Source organism: Mirounga leonina, unplaced genomic scaffold (genome assembly GCF_011800145.1).
Source record: "Mirounga leonina isolate KUSES-001 unplaced genomic scaffold, KU_Mleo_1.0 Mir_174, whole genome shotgun sequence".
Lineage (NCBI taxonomy): Eukaryota > Metazoa > Chordata > Mammalia > Carnivora > Phocidae > Mirounga > Mirounga leonina.
In genome coordinates, this window is record NW_023270451.1 from 25,197,282 (window position 1) to 25,213,148 (window position 15,867).

At 40.5% G+C, this 15,867-nt stretch overlaps 1 protein-coding gene across 1 annotated transcript in view; it reads right to left on the reverse strand.

The window, feature by feature from the left end:
* Nucleotides 1-298: 298 nt before the first annotated feature.
* COL28A1 (collagen type XXVIII alpha 1 chain) overlaps nucleotides 299-15,867 on the reverse strand; it is a 161,530-nt gene continuing 145,961 nt past the window's right edge. Inside the window, exons 33-36 of the mRNA XM_035020613.1 lie at nucleotides 15,271-15,428; nucleotides 3,831-4,032; nucleotides 1,497-1,669; nucleotides 299-371 (exon numbers count right to left, since the gene is read on the reverse strand). Coding sequence (XP_034876504.1) covers nucleotides 1,497-1,669; nucleotides 3,831-4,032; nucleotides 15,271-15,428 — 533 coding nt within the window. The 3' untranslated portion in view covers nucleotides 299-371. The remainder of the gene's footprint in view (nucleotides 372-1,496; nucleotides 1,670-3,830; nucleotides 4,033-15,270; nucleotides 15,429-15,867) is intronic.

The following is a 15,867-nucleotide window of genomic DNA, read 5'->3' on the forward strand; positions in this document are numbered from 1 at the left end:
ATGTGATTTTACATGTAAGATTACATATAAAAACCCAATAGCAAAGTGAAATGGTAAACACAAAATTCAAGATAGGTTATCCCTGGCAGGAAACAGGGGCCTGGGATTAGAGAAGTCCGCACAGGAAACTTCAACAGAATTGATTGTGTTTGATGAATTGTCAGTATGATATGTTCACTTGTGTCTATCTTATCATCATGTCTGGTAACTTACAGGTATATTGCATATATTCTTTTGTGGTACCAAATATTACCTAATAAAATTTCAATTAAACCATACAAAATTGTTTTTGTTCAGATGGTTGTTCCTCCAGCTCCCTCTTCCTTGAGTGCCCTGTTTTATGCTGCTAAACTTGAATGAGGGTCATAGGCCTGAAAGAAGAAAAAAGTGTGTTGAAGTTGATATATACAAATGCTGTCTGAGCACAGTTCAGAACTAATCATCTTCCCAGGCTGGATGTCACAAAATTATCATAAAGTGACAGAGCCAATTCTCTATTACTCTGTTGGATTGTATTTCAATATGGTGGCTTGTTTTTCAGTGGAAGTCTTGTCTTTAAAATACCCTGTTCAAGAGTGGATGTGAGCTTCAAGGAGTACCTATCAAGTACCTTCTCATTCTGCCCCCTAAAATTGAAAGTCTCACTTACATATCTTAAAGGAAGGGTGGAAAGAATTCATTTGTTTAAATTATGAGTTTTGTCTTAAATATAGAGTTTAAACACACAACAAAGCCTTTGTTACCAAACATGTTGGAGTGGGGAGTGGCAATTGTTAGTAAATTTGAGTTAAGTAATTTTCGTTCAAATTGGTTTCTCAATCACTTTCAGAGCTAGCAAGGCAAAAATCTAACTACCCTCAGCACCTCACTCCTATTCCGATGCCCCTCATCTCCCAGAATCACCATCTTTCTGGGTTTCCCCCAAGTAGGATGTCTTTCTTATCTCGCCACCTGCTATGCACAGACATGCTCCCCCCCACCATCCCTTCTAATTCCCAAACTCAAATCCTTCCCTACCATCTCCCTTCTGCTACAGGCAGGGCTATAAGGGGGTTGGGGACTGAGGCCAGTGAGAGGGACTGGGGGCTGGGGGTTGGGGAGCTTGGGACAGGACAGGAGTTTAATCCAACATAATGCACAGAATAAGAACTAATGCCGATCAGAACCACATTGCAGGCTGTGATGTAGCTGGCAGCCCGTGCTTTGAGGTTACATATCCCTGACTCAGACCCCGAGCTATGCCACTTTTTAGTTGGGTAACTGTTCAGGAGTCCCTGAACCTCTCAGAGCCTCCGCTTCTTTGCCGATAACAATAGTTAATACCTACATCCTGGGGTGGTATAAGGATTCAACTATGTTTATAAATTATAAGTACTCAGTATATACTCAAATACGGTGTTTTATTTGTATTGGGTGAGTATGTTGAAATTATAGAAGTTCTTTCTAGGTTTGCTGATAGAGATGCAGCCTTGACTCATTGGGGTTGGTTCACTTACTCATCCTTGAACGCAGGTTTCTTGACATTCGTGTTCACTGTTGAATCTATTTCCTGAGCCATTACAGCCGCTGAACCAAAAGCGGGCACAGGAGTTGGCCTGTTTGTCATAATACCATCGAACCACATAGTCGCCACAGTTTCCTGGCTTTAGGTCTTCCAAGCATCTAGGATCTAGAGTGAGAAAAGGATAATGTGTTATTATAGGTTTTACTTTCCCTGAAAAGATGAAAAGTGAGAGCTTTATGAAGTTTATTCTCCACGCACCCTAACATGCCAACTACGAAAATTTGGTTCCAAGTTAAAAATGGGTTCCCTAATACCTAAAATACTGCCTCCACCACCTGCAAGTCCACCATTAGATATGCCTTTGAAAACATAAAAGTTTTTGATCTTCACGAAACCTTATTAAAAGGGCTTATTTCCCTGAAAGCATAGCACTGTGAGCCTTCATTGGCTAATACCCTTGTGGGGATTAGTTGACAAGAGAAAAATAGGACTTCGTCATTTACTTTGGACTTGATTTAAAATCAGATTAACATTTGGAATAAAGATGATCTCAGCCTTCTGTGCACAATTCTTCCCAGTGTGTTCCTAGAAAGTGCCACTGTGATCACATGTAATTGTGCCTACTAAAAAAGGAAAATCCTTTTAAGTTACCAAAAAATAAATAAATAAAACGAAGGGCTCTCTTTATATCACAATTTTCTTTTAAAAAGAGCAGTTCCTGCAGCGCCTGAGTGACTCAGTCGGTTAAGGGTCCGAATCTTGGTTTCGGCTCAGGTCCTAATCTCAGGGTGGTGAGATGGAGCCCCGTTGTGGGGCTCTGCGCTCAGCAGGGAGCCTGCTTAAGATTCTCTCTCTCCCTTTCCCTTTGCCCCTCTCCCCACTCTCTCTCTCTCTAAATAAATAAAAAAAAAATCTTGGGCGCCTGGGTGGCTCAGTTGGTTAAGCGACTGCCTTCGGCTCAGGTCATGATCCTGGAGTCCCGGGATCGAGTCCCGCGTCGGGCTCCCTGCTCGGCGGGGAGTCTGCTTCTCCCTCTGACCCTCCTCCCTCTCATGCTCTCTGTCTCTCATTCTCTCTGTCTCTAATAAATAAATTAAAAAAAAAATCTTTAAAAAAAAATCTTTAAAAAGAGCAGTTCTTGCAGAACAATAAAAACATGAACTTTTAATGTCCATTTATGAATAAATTTTAGAAACACTTCCACTGTAAAGAAAAAAAAACCCAAAGGAGAACTACCATAATAAAGCCACTCATTTAGTCCCTTTTTATTTCGTGGTTCTCCTTAGTGCCTTGATTAGTATTCCTTACCTGAAGAAGTGATTCCAAGGTGAGAAAAGCCACAACAACCAAATAGGTACTTGCTGCCTGAGGCTTGTGTTCTGCGAGACAGTTTATATGCCATAGTTTCATTTCTCAAATGAAACAAGCCTTCTTTCCATCCTCCAGAATCATTTCCCCAGATAGGGAGCATGTCTCGATTCCTTTTTTCCTGAAACTAACCTCCAAATCTACCTCTCCTCTGAAGACTCCTTAGACCAACTGGAAAGGAGTAGTAGACTTTCACTATCTCCACTCTTAAAAACAATCACTAAATATTGTATATTGTGTAACTTGTCAAGCCAATCTCAGAGCTGCTTTTTGGCAAGGATCTTGTCTCTCTGGCACGTCCTCTAGAAACTCTGTATATAATGATTGATTTCTGTAGATAGTAACTCCATAGAAAATACGTTGAGGAGGAGGAATCTAGATTCTCGCTTTTTTCTCCTCTACAATCTAGGGGTCAAAAATTCAAATGTCTACATGTGTCAAGGTCACATATAAGAAAATAGGGAGTGGTAGGGGCTATGGGAAAATGAGAACACAGTCTTCTCTAAAGGCATTTACATTTTAAAAGACAATAAACATTATAAGAACCTTAAAATTTTTTATGGACCAAATTTGTTCTATAGCCAGTTTTCTAATTTGACATATAATAAAATGAAAAGTGTCTTTTGTCCTCCCTGTTTAGGGTCAAAACATGTTCTTTCTTTGTTTTTTTTTAAGATTTTATATTTATTTATTTGACAGAGAGAGACACAGCGAGAGAAGGAACACAAGCAGAGGGGGGAGTGGAAGAGGGAGAAGCAGGCTCCCAGCTGAGCAGGGGGCCCAATGCGGGGCTCGATCCCAGGACCCCGGGACCACGACCTGAGCCGAAGGCAGGCGCTTAATGACTGAGCCACCCAGGCGTCCCCAAAACATGTTCTTTCTGAATGAGATTTTAGAGCCCACCCTTTCTGTGCCTTGACATTTTAGACGCAGCAGCTGATTGGCAGGTGTCTCTTACCTTTGTGCACCAGCTTTTCTGGCTGTAAGTCCAAAACAGGACTTGGAATTCTGGTTTCCAGACCCTCTGCCCCACCTTCAGGGTGGCCAAGCAATGGCCCCTCCGTGGTAGCAGCCTCAGGTGAAGGACTGGTGGTCAGGCGGTCAACCCAGGTAGGCTCTGGAGGCTCATTCTCTTTGTCCTGGGCTCCAGTGACACTGACCTACACAAAAAATTCACATTTTTGTTTCTGGTGATATCAAGTCAGAAAAGCTAGTTTGCTTTGGAAAACATTTAAGGAAAAATTCAGCATTGCTTCTTCTCCCCAACTCTCCAATATTATTTCAATCAAAGTTCAGGAAATGATGCCCCTCTTCTATGTCATGCATCCCCGAGTACCTAAGTTATGGACTTTCCCACTGCCAGGCATGCATGCTTTTGTGCTGGGCCTTCCAGAAAGATCCACATGCAGGGCAGGAAAGGTGTGAGCTTAGGAGGAGTTAATCTTCATTCTTTTCATAGTCACTGGCTTGAGGAAGGCTAATAACCACTAGTTTCTTTGAACTTTTTTTAAAATAGCCTTTTCTTCTCCATTTCTTAACACTAGAGAAATTAACAATATATTCTAAAATAATCTACAACAAACTCTCAGTCGATTTTGAGATTGGGAATGGGGGTGGCAGAGGACAATAAGACAGCTGAAATAAAAATAGTAGCAATCACTTTTCATCTCATCCTGTTATCTGGACCCCAGCAAATGCCAATGGTGCAGGATGCTTAGCTTCTAAGAAGTTCTAGAAATGTTTGTTAGCTAATGAACAAAGGGATATAATTTCAAAAGCAAGTTTTCTGGACTCAACTTTCCATGTTTTATCTAAATTTATGATATGTAATGAGACAAAGAAAAAAGGTATTTTGCTTCAAAAAAAAAAAAAAAGCCATGTCAGTTATTCTTGATTACCATTGCCAGGAGCAAAGTCAATCTTTTATGGGACCAATTAAGTTCTTTTACTTTTTTTTTCCCTTGGATCCCAGCTACAGGGAATTGAATCCATCATTTATCTTGGTTTTGGCACAGGATGGTCATTTATCCTTTCAAGGCCCTCTTTTTTTTTTTTTTCTTTTTGTTTATTTATTTAAACAGGCAAATCTGTGAGCTAAGTAAAGTCATTTTTGATGCCTTCTTACCTGTAGTTCCTATCATCCTGTGACCAGAGCCAACTGTCATCATTAGCTGCTCTCTGCTGTCTCAGCTCTTCTACTTTTGATTTTGTGTACACACACACACACACACACACACACACACACGGGGAATAGCTAATCAATTCTGTTACTTATGTGTGTATATTTTTACAATGATTAAAGGACTACCAGTTAAATCAAAGTAAACATTTCCATTGGGACTAGTCTGGTCATCAGCCTGATAGAAAAGGCACTCAATTCAAATACAGTCATAACTTTTCACTAGCCCCAAAACTAAACTTTTGGGACAAATGGAGGTAAAACCGTGGGCCACTTGGCATTCGTCTTTCTTTGAGAATGATCTTGTGTGTACGTACATCGATTTGAATGGGAGCTTCTGTTATCATCATTGAACTGAAGAAGTTTAAGGCTAAAGGAAAATTTTGTGAGTACTTCATTTCCTATAGGGGAATCTAAAGCTCCAAATGATTAAAGAAAGAACTTCCCCCAAATCATTGGCAAGCTAGTGGTAAAATTTGAGAAATGCCTGTTTTAAGAAAGAAATACTGTTTTTTGGTTTTGCTTTGTTTGCACATATTTTGTTAAGGAAAAAATAAGTTAAAAGCCTGACCAAAGAGTAGTTTATCAAACATAAAAAAGCCAACAGCTATTGGGCTACACTTCAGATATCTTATCTATCAGATGAGAAAATTCCTTTGAAGAAGTGCACCGGACAGCAGTTTTCTTCAAGGAATTAACTTGGCCTTTAAATCATTACCTTGTTCAAGCCTTAAGGCCTCATAAGTTATTCTTGACCTCTTGTAAGTTTAGGAGTGTGTGTTTCTCAATCACCACATCATTTGAGAATTTTTTTTTAAGATTTATTTATTTATTTATTTGACAGAGAGAGAGAACATAAGCAGGCAGAGTAGCAGCGAGGGGGAGAAGCAGGCTCCCCACCGAGCAAGGAACCCGATGAGGGGCTCGATCCCAGGACTCTGGGATCATGACCCGAGCCGAAGGCATCCGCCCAACAAACTGAGCCACCCAGGTGCCCCTCATTTGAGAATTTTGACTACTGCTACCTCAGGTTCTAGAAGAAGTGAAAATAATTTTTTTCATAAATGAGAATAATTTTATCTTTTGGTTCCATGAGATCTCAGATTATTTAAACAAATGCATAATTACCATGGTTTGCCATTTTTATAATTTTCTTGTTATGAAAACATTCATTGAAGGGAATTTAGAAAATCTGGACAAGCAACAAGAAGAAAATAAAAATCACAATGGATCCCACCTCCCAGAAATAATCATTGTTGATATTCAGGTGTACTTTTACCTCAATTTGTTTTCCTATGTGCATTTTTTTAAACGAAAAATATGCTGTAGTGTTGGGTTTTTATGTTTTTTTAAAATTTAATATATTACGGTTCCATATATTTTACTCTGACCATAAAATACCATTTAATTATATAACTATATTTAAATATATAACAACAATACCCTTTTTTAAACATTTATTTGCTTTTTTTTCATGCTGGAAACCATGTGGCTGATCCCTGGATTAAGGAACACACATATTCTTGGGACTCCTGGGTGGCTCAGTCAGTTAAGCATCTGCCTTCAGCTCAGGTCATGCTCCCAGGGTCCTGGGATCAAGTCCTGCATCGGGCTCCCTGCTCAGCAGGGAGTCTGCTTCCCCCTCTGCCTGCCGCTTCCCCCGCTTATGCTCTCTCTCTGACAAATAAATAAATAAAATCTAAAAAAGAAAAAGGAACACACACATTTGAGGCTTCTGAGACAAAGTCTTCTCCAGAAAAGTCTTACAATTTCCACTCTCACCGGTGAGTGTCTTTTCTTAAAGGATCGCCATTTACTAGCTATTATGATTGGAAAAGGAATAATTACTAGTTTAATAGGTGAGAAATTCTTCAACTGCTGTCCACAGCCCAACCACAACCTGTCTCCTACACACATGAACACCCTCGCCTGTCACTCCGCCCGGCACACCAAGCTACGACCTTTCATCCCTTCCTCTTCATTCAGCCTCAGGCCCTTAAAGTCAGCTGTCCCACCAGGGCCCAGGAAAAGTTGGTCCCCAGCAGCAAGACCTTGCCCAGTAACCGAGTCAGTCCTAACGCTCCCCTTCCAGTCAGTGCAGAGCACCTCCTAATGCTCCTCTTCTTGGCCCTGATCATAGAGAAGTTAGCCTTTACTCCGACACTATTTTCTATCATTTCCAATTTCACACGTGTAACTATCACCTCCCTGATAAGAGAAGCTAAACCACCTGGTGATGGGTATTAAAGAGGGCACGTTCTGCATGGAGCATGGAGCACTGGGTATTATACGCAAATAATGAATCATGGAACACTACATCAAAAACTAACGATGTAATGTATGGTGATTAACCATTAACCATTTAATAATAAAGAAATAAAGATAATATTTATAAATAAAGATAATTTAAAGAAATAAAAATAAATTAAAAAAAAGAAAAGCTAAACCATGCCATGTTTTCTTCATTTTCATCTCTTGCCCCCCCACCACTTTTTTCTTTCCTTTTTGTCTTCTTTTTAAAAATCTTTATAGAATAGAACAGCAAATAGTAGCCACTGGATAAATTCAGAATGTGTTAGAGGGAGAGAGAAAGAGAGAGGGGACTTTGGATTAATTATTCCACTCCTTTAGGTTTTATGTCATCATTTTAAAATAAAAGATTAGACCGTGACATGACTTCTGTCTCTAAAAGTGGGATTTAAGCAGCCCCAAACTTGACTGGCAGAATGCACACCACATTCATGACAGTCACTGCCTCTGGAGAGAGGAGGAGGAGGATCAGACTGAAGGACACACAGGAAGGACTTGAACTGTATCCGAGTGAGAGTGCGTGAACAAATGGGAACACTAGTCAGGTGGCGGTCACTCAGATGTTTGTTACATGTATTCTCTGATCTTTTCATAAATCTTAAACCTAAAAACAAAAGGCTGATGAGAACTGTTAGGGACATCTGAGGTGTGGGCCGTGTGCCTCCCATGATCACCTGCAGCTGTCCTAGAGGGTGGATGACAGGATTTTATTCTGGTTAAAACCTCTCTTCCATTTAGTATAATGCCTTCCATTCTGGCCACGCCCAGTAAATGTTTCTGACTGTTCTTTCTAATCACCTATCTTTATAAAAAGGAAGAAGAGTCTAGCAATATTTCTTATTTTGTAAATGAGGGAACAGAAACCGCAAGAAATAGGTGATTCACCCAACGTCAGGCAGCTATCAAATTTCATTTCTAAGATGTCATTCACTGTGAGACACACTATAAATTTTTAAGATCTTCTTAAAAAGACCACAACACACTAAATGGATGCATCCCAATCTCTGAAATAATAAAATAAAAAATATTAAACTGGGGGCACATGGGTGGCTCAGGCAGGTAAGCATCCGACTCTCGATTTTGGCTCAGGTCATGATCTCAGGGTCATGAGATGAAGCCCCACATCCACCTCTTTGCTGAGCGTGGAGCCTACTTAGGATTTTCTCTCTCCCTTTCCTTCTGCTCCTCTCCCACTCCTTAAAATATATATATATATATTTCAGAGCCAAGGAAATAAAGTATTTAGCTTCAGGACTGAGAATACAAGCCAAGTTTCCCGACTTCTAGGTCCAGAATATTTCTTTTAGATCAACCTGCAATGTGTTGTTGTTTTTTTTTTCTCCTTCATAAGATAGAAGTATCTTATATTCTAAGGGTAATAAATCTATTATTAGCAATATGTGATCCTTATACAGCAACTTCACTAAGCAATACTAATATTAGGTGTTATGCAGGGTTTTATCAAGAATTTGAGGGTTTTTTGACCACCACAATGAGAGAGTATTAATTTTATTTTATAAACAAATAAATTATAATATTGATCAATATAACCATATCTGTATATGTGGCTTACTCGAGGCCACTTACAAATAATTAGGTCTGATTGCAGGAAGTCAACTTAGTTTTCCTGTCAGTGGAGAACCTAAACTAACAGTAGTCTCAGTCCCAAGTTTTTTTTTTTTTTGAAAGTTTGAAAAGTCCATGTGTTTTACAAGCCTTGATTATGGCCTTGAATAGGATATTTCACTTAATAATGAGTGTAGTATGACCGGGCAACTTATAGAATTTTACTTGAATAGGACATTAGGAGAAAATATACATGTACTCAAATGTTTTTGTTATATTTCCTAATGTACTGTCATGGAGGCTTAATACCTAGTTAAAATACATGCCATTGTATTATACACAGGTTTTTTAAAGGTAATTCAGCCAAAATGGAATTATATATAGGAGAAATAATTCAATGATGTTATTTTTAAGAGTAAAAAAATAAATGAAATGATGCTATCAACAAGTAAAGAATAAACTGGAAAGGATGTAGAAAAGCGAGTTAGGACAAGAATTTTGAGACCATATTAATATAGACAGGGAATGATCAGATCTCAATTCCAGACAGTAGAGGGATGGATGAGGAGAAAAGAGTTGATGGCATGGATAGAGAGATGATTATAACAGACCAAAGAAGACAATACCAACAATTGTGGAATATAAAGTAAGAATAGAGCTACAGATGCAGTCCAGGTTTCTTGGCCGGTGCCTGGCTGGTTGGTGGGACTGTACCCCTATGGAAGACAATCTGGAGGATTGCATTGTGAACATATTCCATGTTGAATGCCTGCAAAACGCCCAGAATAAGATCTTCACAATCAAAAATATGAATCTGGGGCCCAGGAGAAAGGTCTGGACGGGGGAGGCAGATTGGAGAGTTGTTAACATAAGAAAGAGAAGAAGGCTAAGGATCAATCTTAGAAAAGTGATGAGCTTAATATTTAAGGAGTAAGCAGAGAAAGTGGAACCCCAAAAACCATTGAGAAAGAATGCTAAGGTGGTTGGGAGGGGAACAAGGAGAAAGAGGACTCTCAAAACCAAAGAAAAGAGTGGCATGGGGTTCTATGCAAAAGAAAAAATAAGAGGATGGCAATAAGGATGTGGCAATTAGGGCGTTGTTGGTCATTTTTCCAGCAGAGTTTCAGTGGCGTATTGGAGGCAGTGGCCTGACGTCAGAGGTTTTCCCAAGTGAACAGAAGTGAGGAAGTTGAGAGGGAGGGAAGGAGAGTGAAAGGATTTGTGTGTGTGTGTGTGTTTGACAAAGAGGCAGAGACAGCAGAGACTGGCCTATGGGATAATTTTATTATAAAAAGATAGAGATAGGATAGTAAGGAAGAGGGACATGAACTAAGAGAGAGTTTGAGGATTTTTTTAGATGGGAGAGTCTGAAGCCTATTTACTAGCTATAGGGAAGGAGTCAGAAATATTGGCAGGAAAGGAAATAATGGCACTACAGTAAAGCAAGGTCCAAGTTTTGGAAGAGGCAGAAGGGAATGGGCCTCAGAGCAGAGGCGGGAGACGAAAAGGTATCACATCAGAATTGAGGATAGAGCCTAAGGTCATGTTTTAGGATGAAGGGACACAAGGGACACATCCAATTCCAGTATGAAGTCAGAACCTGCCCAGGGCTCTAGTTTTTTAAAAATTGCCAGGGGAGCCCATTTCAGAAGTGCCCTTCTCTAGACGGATCTCGGGGTGAAGTAAGAATGAATAAATATTGCAGGGAAAGGAGGGTGAGACATGGGAGAGCCAGCAAGTGACAATGAGATGGAGACCTTGGAGCAGCTGTGTGATAATGATAGGAGGGGAGAAATGAGGCAGGTGGCATGGGGACCAGGGACAGGGTCACACTAAATGAGAAGGTGGACAAAGAGAGGGTGGGACAGCCAGCAGTCAGCCTGCTGTATTCGTTTCCTGACATTTACATCAATAAGGTGTACATTTCCTCCATGGAAATGAGGGGCCGGCATCCTAGCATTGGACTGCATGTCCCGGGGATAACAAAGGCAAGGAGAAGACTCACAACTTACCACTTCCTCCACTGCATGTCTCCACCTGGTGCAGAGCTACCCACAGGGGACTCTTCCCATGCTAGCTTGACTCTGCCCTTCACTGGCTTGTTATGGAATCACTCTGCCTAGAAATCCCACAGCCTCCTTTCCACCAAGAGGAATATATCTCTGCTGCCAGTTATCTAAGTTATTTGCAATCAGGGAACAAATTTTCATAATACAAAAAGAAGCTTTATGGATATGGTAGACAGGGCCTCTTTCTTTTCTACTCTTTCAACTGGAAAAAAAACCCTAGAATATTGTTACAAGACACCAGTTCCGGTGAATAAGCCACCTGTGTGCTGACATGACTTTATTAATGTATTTAGAATGACAAAATGTTATTTCATGTAGGAAATTAATATGCTTATTTGCTTAATGGACCATTACTGAATATAACCAGTTAGTCTGACTAAGTGATATTTACTTGATTTTATTGCCCCACTCCCATTTATATCTTGGAAATCTTAACCTAACTGGCTAAACCCAGAAAGAATAAAGGAACGTGAGTGCCAACATTATTAGTCCCATAAAAGGTAAGGATTTTTTTTAAACAGTATAATTGATGCCTTTCATTGAAGAAAAATTTTAGGTTTCTTTTTTAGCCTAACATTTGGTATAGCATTCATTTGGTCACTAAGTATTTATTGAGCATCTACTGTGTGAAAGATGAAGCACATTTTTAAGTCATGAGTGGGACACAAAACTTAATCAGACACAGATCATGTTCTCAAGGAATTTAAATCCATTAGGAGAGTTGAGGTATATACATAAATTATTAACAATGTAAAATGTAACACATTCCAAAGCAAGTATAAATGATCCTGTGATTTCAGGAGAGGAACAGAGTAGAATGGATGTGCATGTTTAGCTTCCCAAAACTGGCCCGAAAGAGCAACAGAGCAGGGGGTTACCGAGGAGTTATGAATTTACTAGAACCTGGGAAATCCGTCTGCTCTCTGCATATCCCAACACACCTGTGCACAGATGTTGAGTGTACCTCAAGTTCATTCCACAATAAGATAAAATGCTTAATATGTAAGTCTTTCTTGGAGGTGGAAACCCTTTGACTTAGATTTCACACAAAAGTATAAATGACTAGATTTTTCTCTAAGAACAGATTTCAATAGAAAGAAGAGAAAGAAGGAAGGTATCATTAGATGCTGTAAGGAGTGATAGAGGCAACAGAGAAAGGAAAGAGACACAGTAAGGGAAATAGGACTTCTGAGATGGTTTGTTTTGTAGTATTGCCTAGGGCAGGCTTGGGGAAAATCTGAGAATTGAAAAGTTTGGACAGATTCACTTTACAAGTTTGGATACTGTATATATACTTTTAGATAAAGGTTGGGTATGTAAGTATGCTTTCATATACATATGACAGAGATAACTGTGAATATTAATGCATATATGTTTGTTCAGACTAAAACCTATCAGGAACACTCATTGTTTAAAATTCAGTCTTGCCTTGGTGCTTCTGCAAAGAGAGCCAGCGTGAGAAGGTCTAGAGATGAGGACTATCCAGGAAGCTCGAGTCCATTGCATGCTTTGCTATCTCAGGGGCACCCGATGAGACCTAGCTGAGGCTCAGTTTCCTTCTATATGGCTTTTGGTGTTCGAAATCCAAACTATTTTGGATGTACTTTTCTTACGCCCTCCCCTCCATAGCTCCTAGAATGCTCCATCATTCATAATCTGTTCACATCGCTCGTCTCTCAGCGCCTTCTCGCCTCCTGTGATGATACCAGAGACAATGCTATTCCTCATTCCATGTCCTAAGTGCCTTGGAGGTCCCTCAGGCACTTCTGCTTGACCTGGTGCAAAGCAAGCTCAGTATTTTCCTTCAAAAGCCCCCACCCTGCCTCCTCTAGTCTCCATCTCAGCAGACAGTGTTTCAGTTCACTCCAAATCCGAGTTAGAAACCCAGCTGGCTAATCTTAGGCTAACCCTAAACTTCGAACCATCCAGTCACTAAATCCTGTTCATTCTACCCCAGAAATGGCTTCCAGTCCACGCCTGCTTTCATTCTGACCGCCCAGACTATTGCAAGACTTCACAGCTTGGCCCCAGTCTCCTGTTTTCCTCCTATTTATCCTTTGTACCGCAACAGGGTTATTCCTCCCACAAACCAAACATGACCATATGACCCTTGCTTTACAAACTCCTCTGCTTTCTCCTCGCTGCATGGCTTACACATGAAGTTCAAGCTCCTTCACTTGACCCATGAAGCATGTGACTGTCTGTCCACCTGTAGCATTCCCCGTCCTGCTACACATACCTTAGGCTCCAACCAGACTGAACTTTTCCCAATGTCTTGAAATGCCGTGCCTTGTGGAATCCCCTTTTGGCCACACGTTCCCTCTGCTGGAAATACCTTTCCCCTTACTCTTGTCATGACAAACTCCTACTTATTTTTAAAATTTAGCTCATTGCCACCTCTCCTGTAAAGCCTTCCTTGACTCTGAAATTAACTGCAACATCTCTTGTGCTTCATCCACAGCTGTTAAAGTTCTTAATTCTTGTATGCATCCATCTTCCTGAGAGGCCATGGACTTCCCCTGGACAGGAACTCTGTCATAAGAGCCACTCCCTAGTACGGCAGTAAATGATCAGTACGTAGTATGGAATGCACTGATTATAGGGAGAGCTCAGAGTTTAAGTGCCACTTGCCAGATGAAACCTGAGTTTGCTCTTGTCTAGGAAATCTTCAGGAAGGGACGGATTGAGTAGGAGAGGGACAGAGTGATAAGTCACACAGGCAGGCAAGGCCCCTGGAGCACTCCATGCTCTGGAGGAGATAAACTGTGTACTCTACTGTCTGTAATTTACTTTTAAATGCTCAGTGAAGACCAGGATCAGCAAACCCTATGGGCCAAATGCAAGCTTTCATCTGTTTTTAGAAACAAGTTTTATCGGAATGTAGCCATGTTTGTTCAGGTAAGTGTTGGCTGTGGCTGATTTTACACTTCAAAGGCAGAGCTGAACTATTGCAACAGAGATCAAATGATCTGCAAAACCAAAAAAAAAAAAAAAAAAGTACTATGTGGCCTTTACAGAAAGAGTTTGCTGACCCCTGATACAGACCATGTAGTAAAAATGTACAGGTGAATTTCAATCTACAATCCAGGGGCACTCTGTTGCTCTAATTGGAATTACCCATCTTAGAGTCAGTCAGTATTTAATCAAATAAAAATATATTAGAGGCTTTACTACCCTTTTCTGAACGGAATATAAAAATCCAGTGAGTCCTACGGTCTATCCCCGTAGGAATGGCAACCTAGGCCTGATTCCTGAATGGTCCTGGGTCCAACTACTGATCTGAAGGTTTCTCAGGGCCTTAGTCCAACTAGACAGTTAACTGAATCCTGATGCAAGACTATTGTTGCACTTGCTCATAATGAATCTTTCATGTTCTTTCATAAAAGGACAGCACAGGGCTTCCTCGGGGAAAGGGCACAACTTACAGAAAAAGGGCACAGCTCCTGTGTGCCTGCTTGCCAGAGGATGTCCATATGTGTAGTAGAGATCAGTCTAGACCTGCTTGGCTTGTAACTTGGTGGGGAAGAGACCACAGCACTCCTTTACCAGTAATTATGGGAGGCTTTCCCATTTTCACCTAAAAGAACCTAATAGTTGTTGCTCTTGATCTGAGGTCAGTGCCCAGAAGCTTGCTATGAGGATAGTCACATTTGTCTTAACACATTCGGGAGGCAGTTCCCTCATGCACGTGTATTTGAGGAGCTCTGAAACAGAGCATCCACCTTGTACCATATGCGTGCATAGCCTCCCAGCCTGTCTCCACCCTGAGCACAGGAGGTGGAAGCTAAATGAGCAAGAACATGGCTTGGAATACGGAAAATGGCAGGTTGAGCATGTGCACACTTGGAAGAAACTTGAGAGGGTGCAAAGTGGGGAGCATGGACCCAGATGGATGAGGGGGAGTTGTGACCTTGTATGAAAGGATCTGTAGAGCATGGCAAGTGAGTGATTCAAATAGTGTTGTGTTAATCCGTTCCAGTGTACAGAATTCCTTTGGTGGTAGCTGGGGCCTACTATAAAAGTATTATTTGCAACGTTCAATAAAGAATTACTTATAAAATATGGAAATATTGAAAAATCTCATATTCATGCTCACAAGCCCCAGAGCTATTTCAGAACTAGAAATCTGAAGACAAAAGTACTACTATTTATAGCCAAGGACTTGAAAATACACTTCTTTCAGTTGGTTCTTGACAGTGCAGGCCAAGACGGTCTTTGACATAAGACAGAATACACAATTTTAAGCTCATAAATTAAGCAAGACAGTTACTTACAGACTCCGAAATTTCTTTCTGAGGCTCTGGCGTGGATTCACCAAGTTCTTCCCCTGATATCCCAAATCCAGGTTGAAGTGGCGGTGAACCCAAAATTTGAATGAGGTAGGAATCAAAATCCTCACATGTTTTTTTAAACAATTTTTGCTTCAGGGTGTCTTTTAAAAGAAAAGTAGAAAAGGGGAATAGTAGGGGCAAAACCTGTTTAAAGAGATCTTCCATGCTCTCCTTAAAATAAACAGACACTTTCCCATCGCTTGAGGTCAACTGCTCGGTGAACTAAGTTTTAAAGCATTTTGGAGATCATCTAGAAGAAGCCATCTAAAATAATTCAGTTTGACTTAATAGTGTACAACAGCCTATGGAGGCAAAAGAATCAATTAAATCCTTGCTATCCAAAGCATCAGTTAACTGAACTACTCTGTGGAAGGGGCGGGTCCCCACCCATAAGGAGTATAATGGGCAGTTACCTGTGGTTCCCGAGAGAGCAAAAGGTCAGCCAGTCCAAAAATATATCCCTCATTAGCTGGAATGAATTACTAACTCCTTTGGTTAAAAGATGATAAAGCTCTTTAGTTATTAAAGCATAATGTCTCT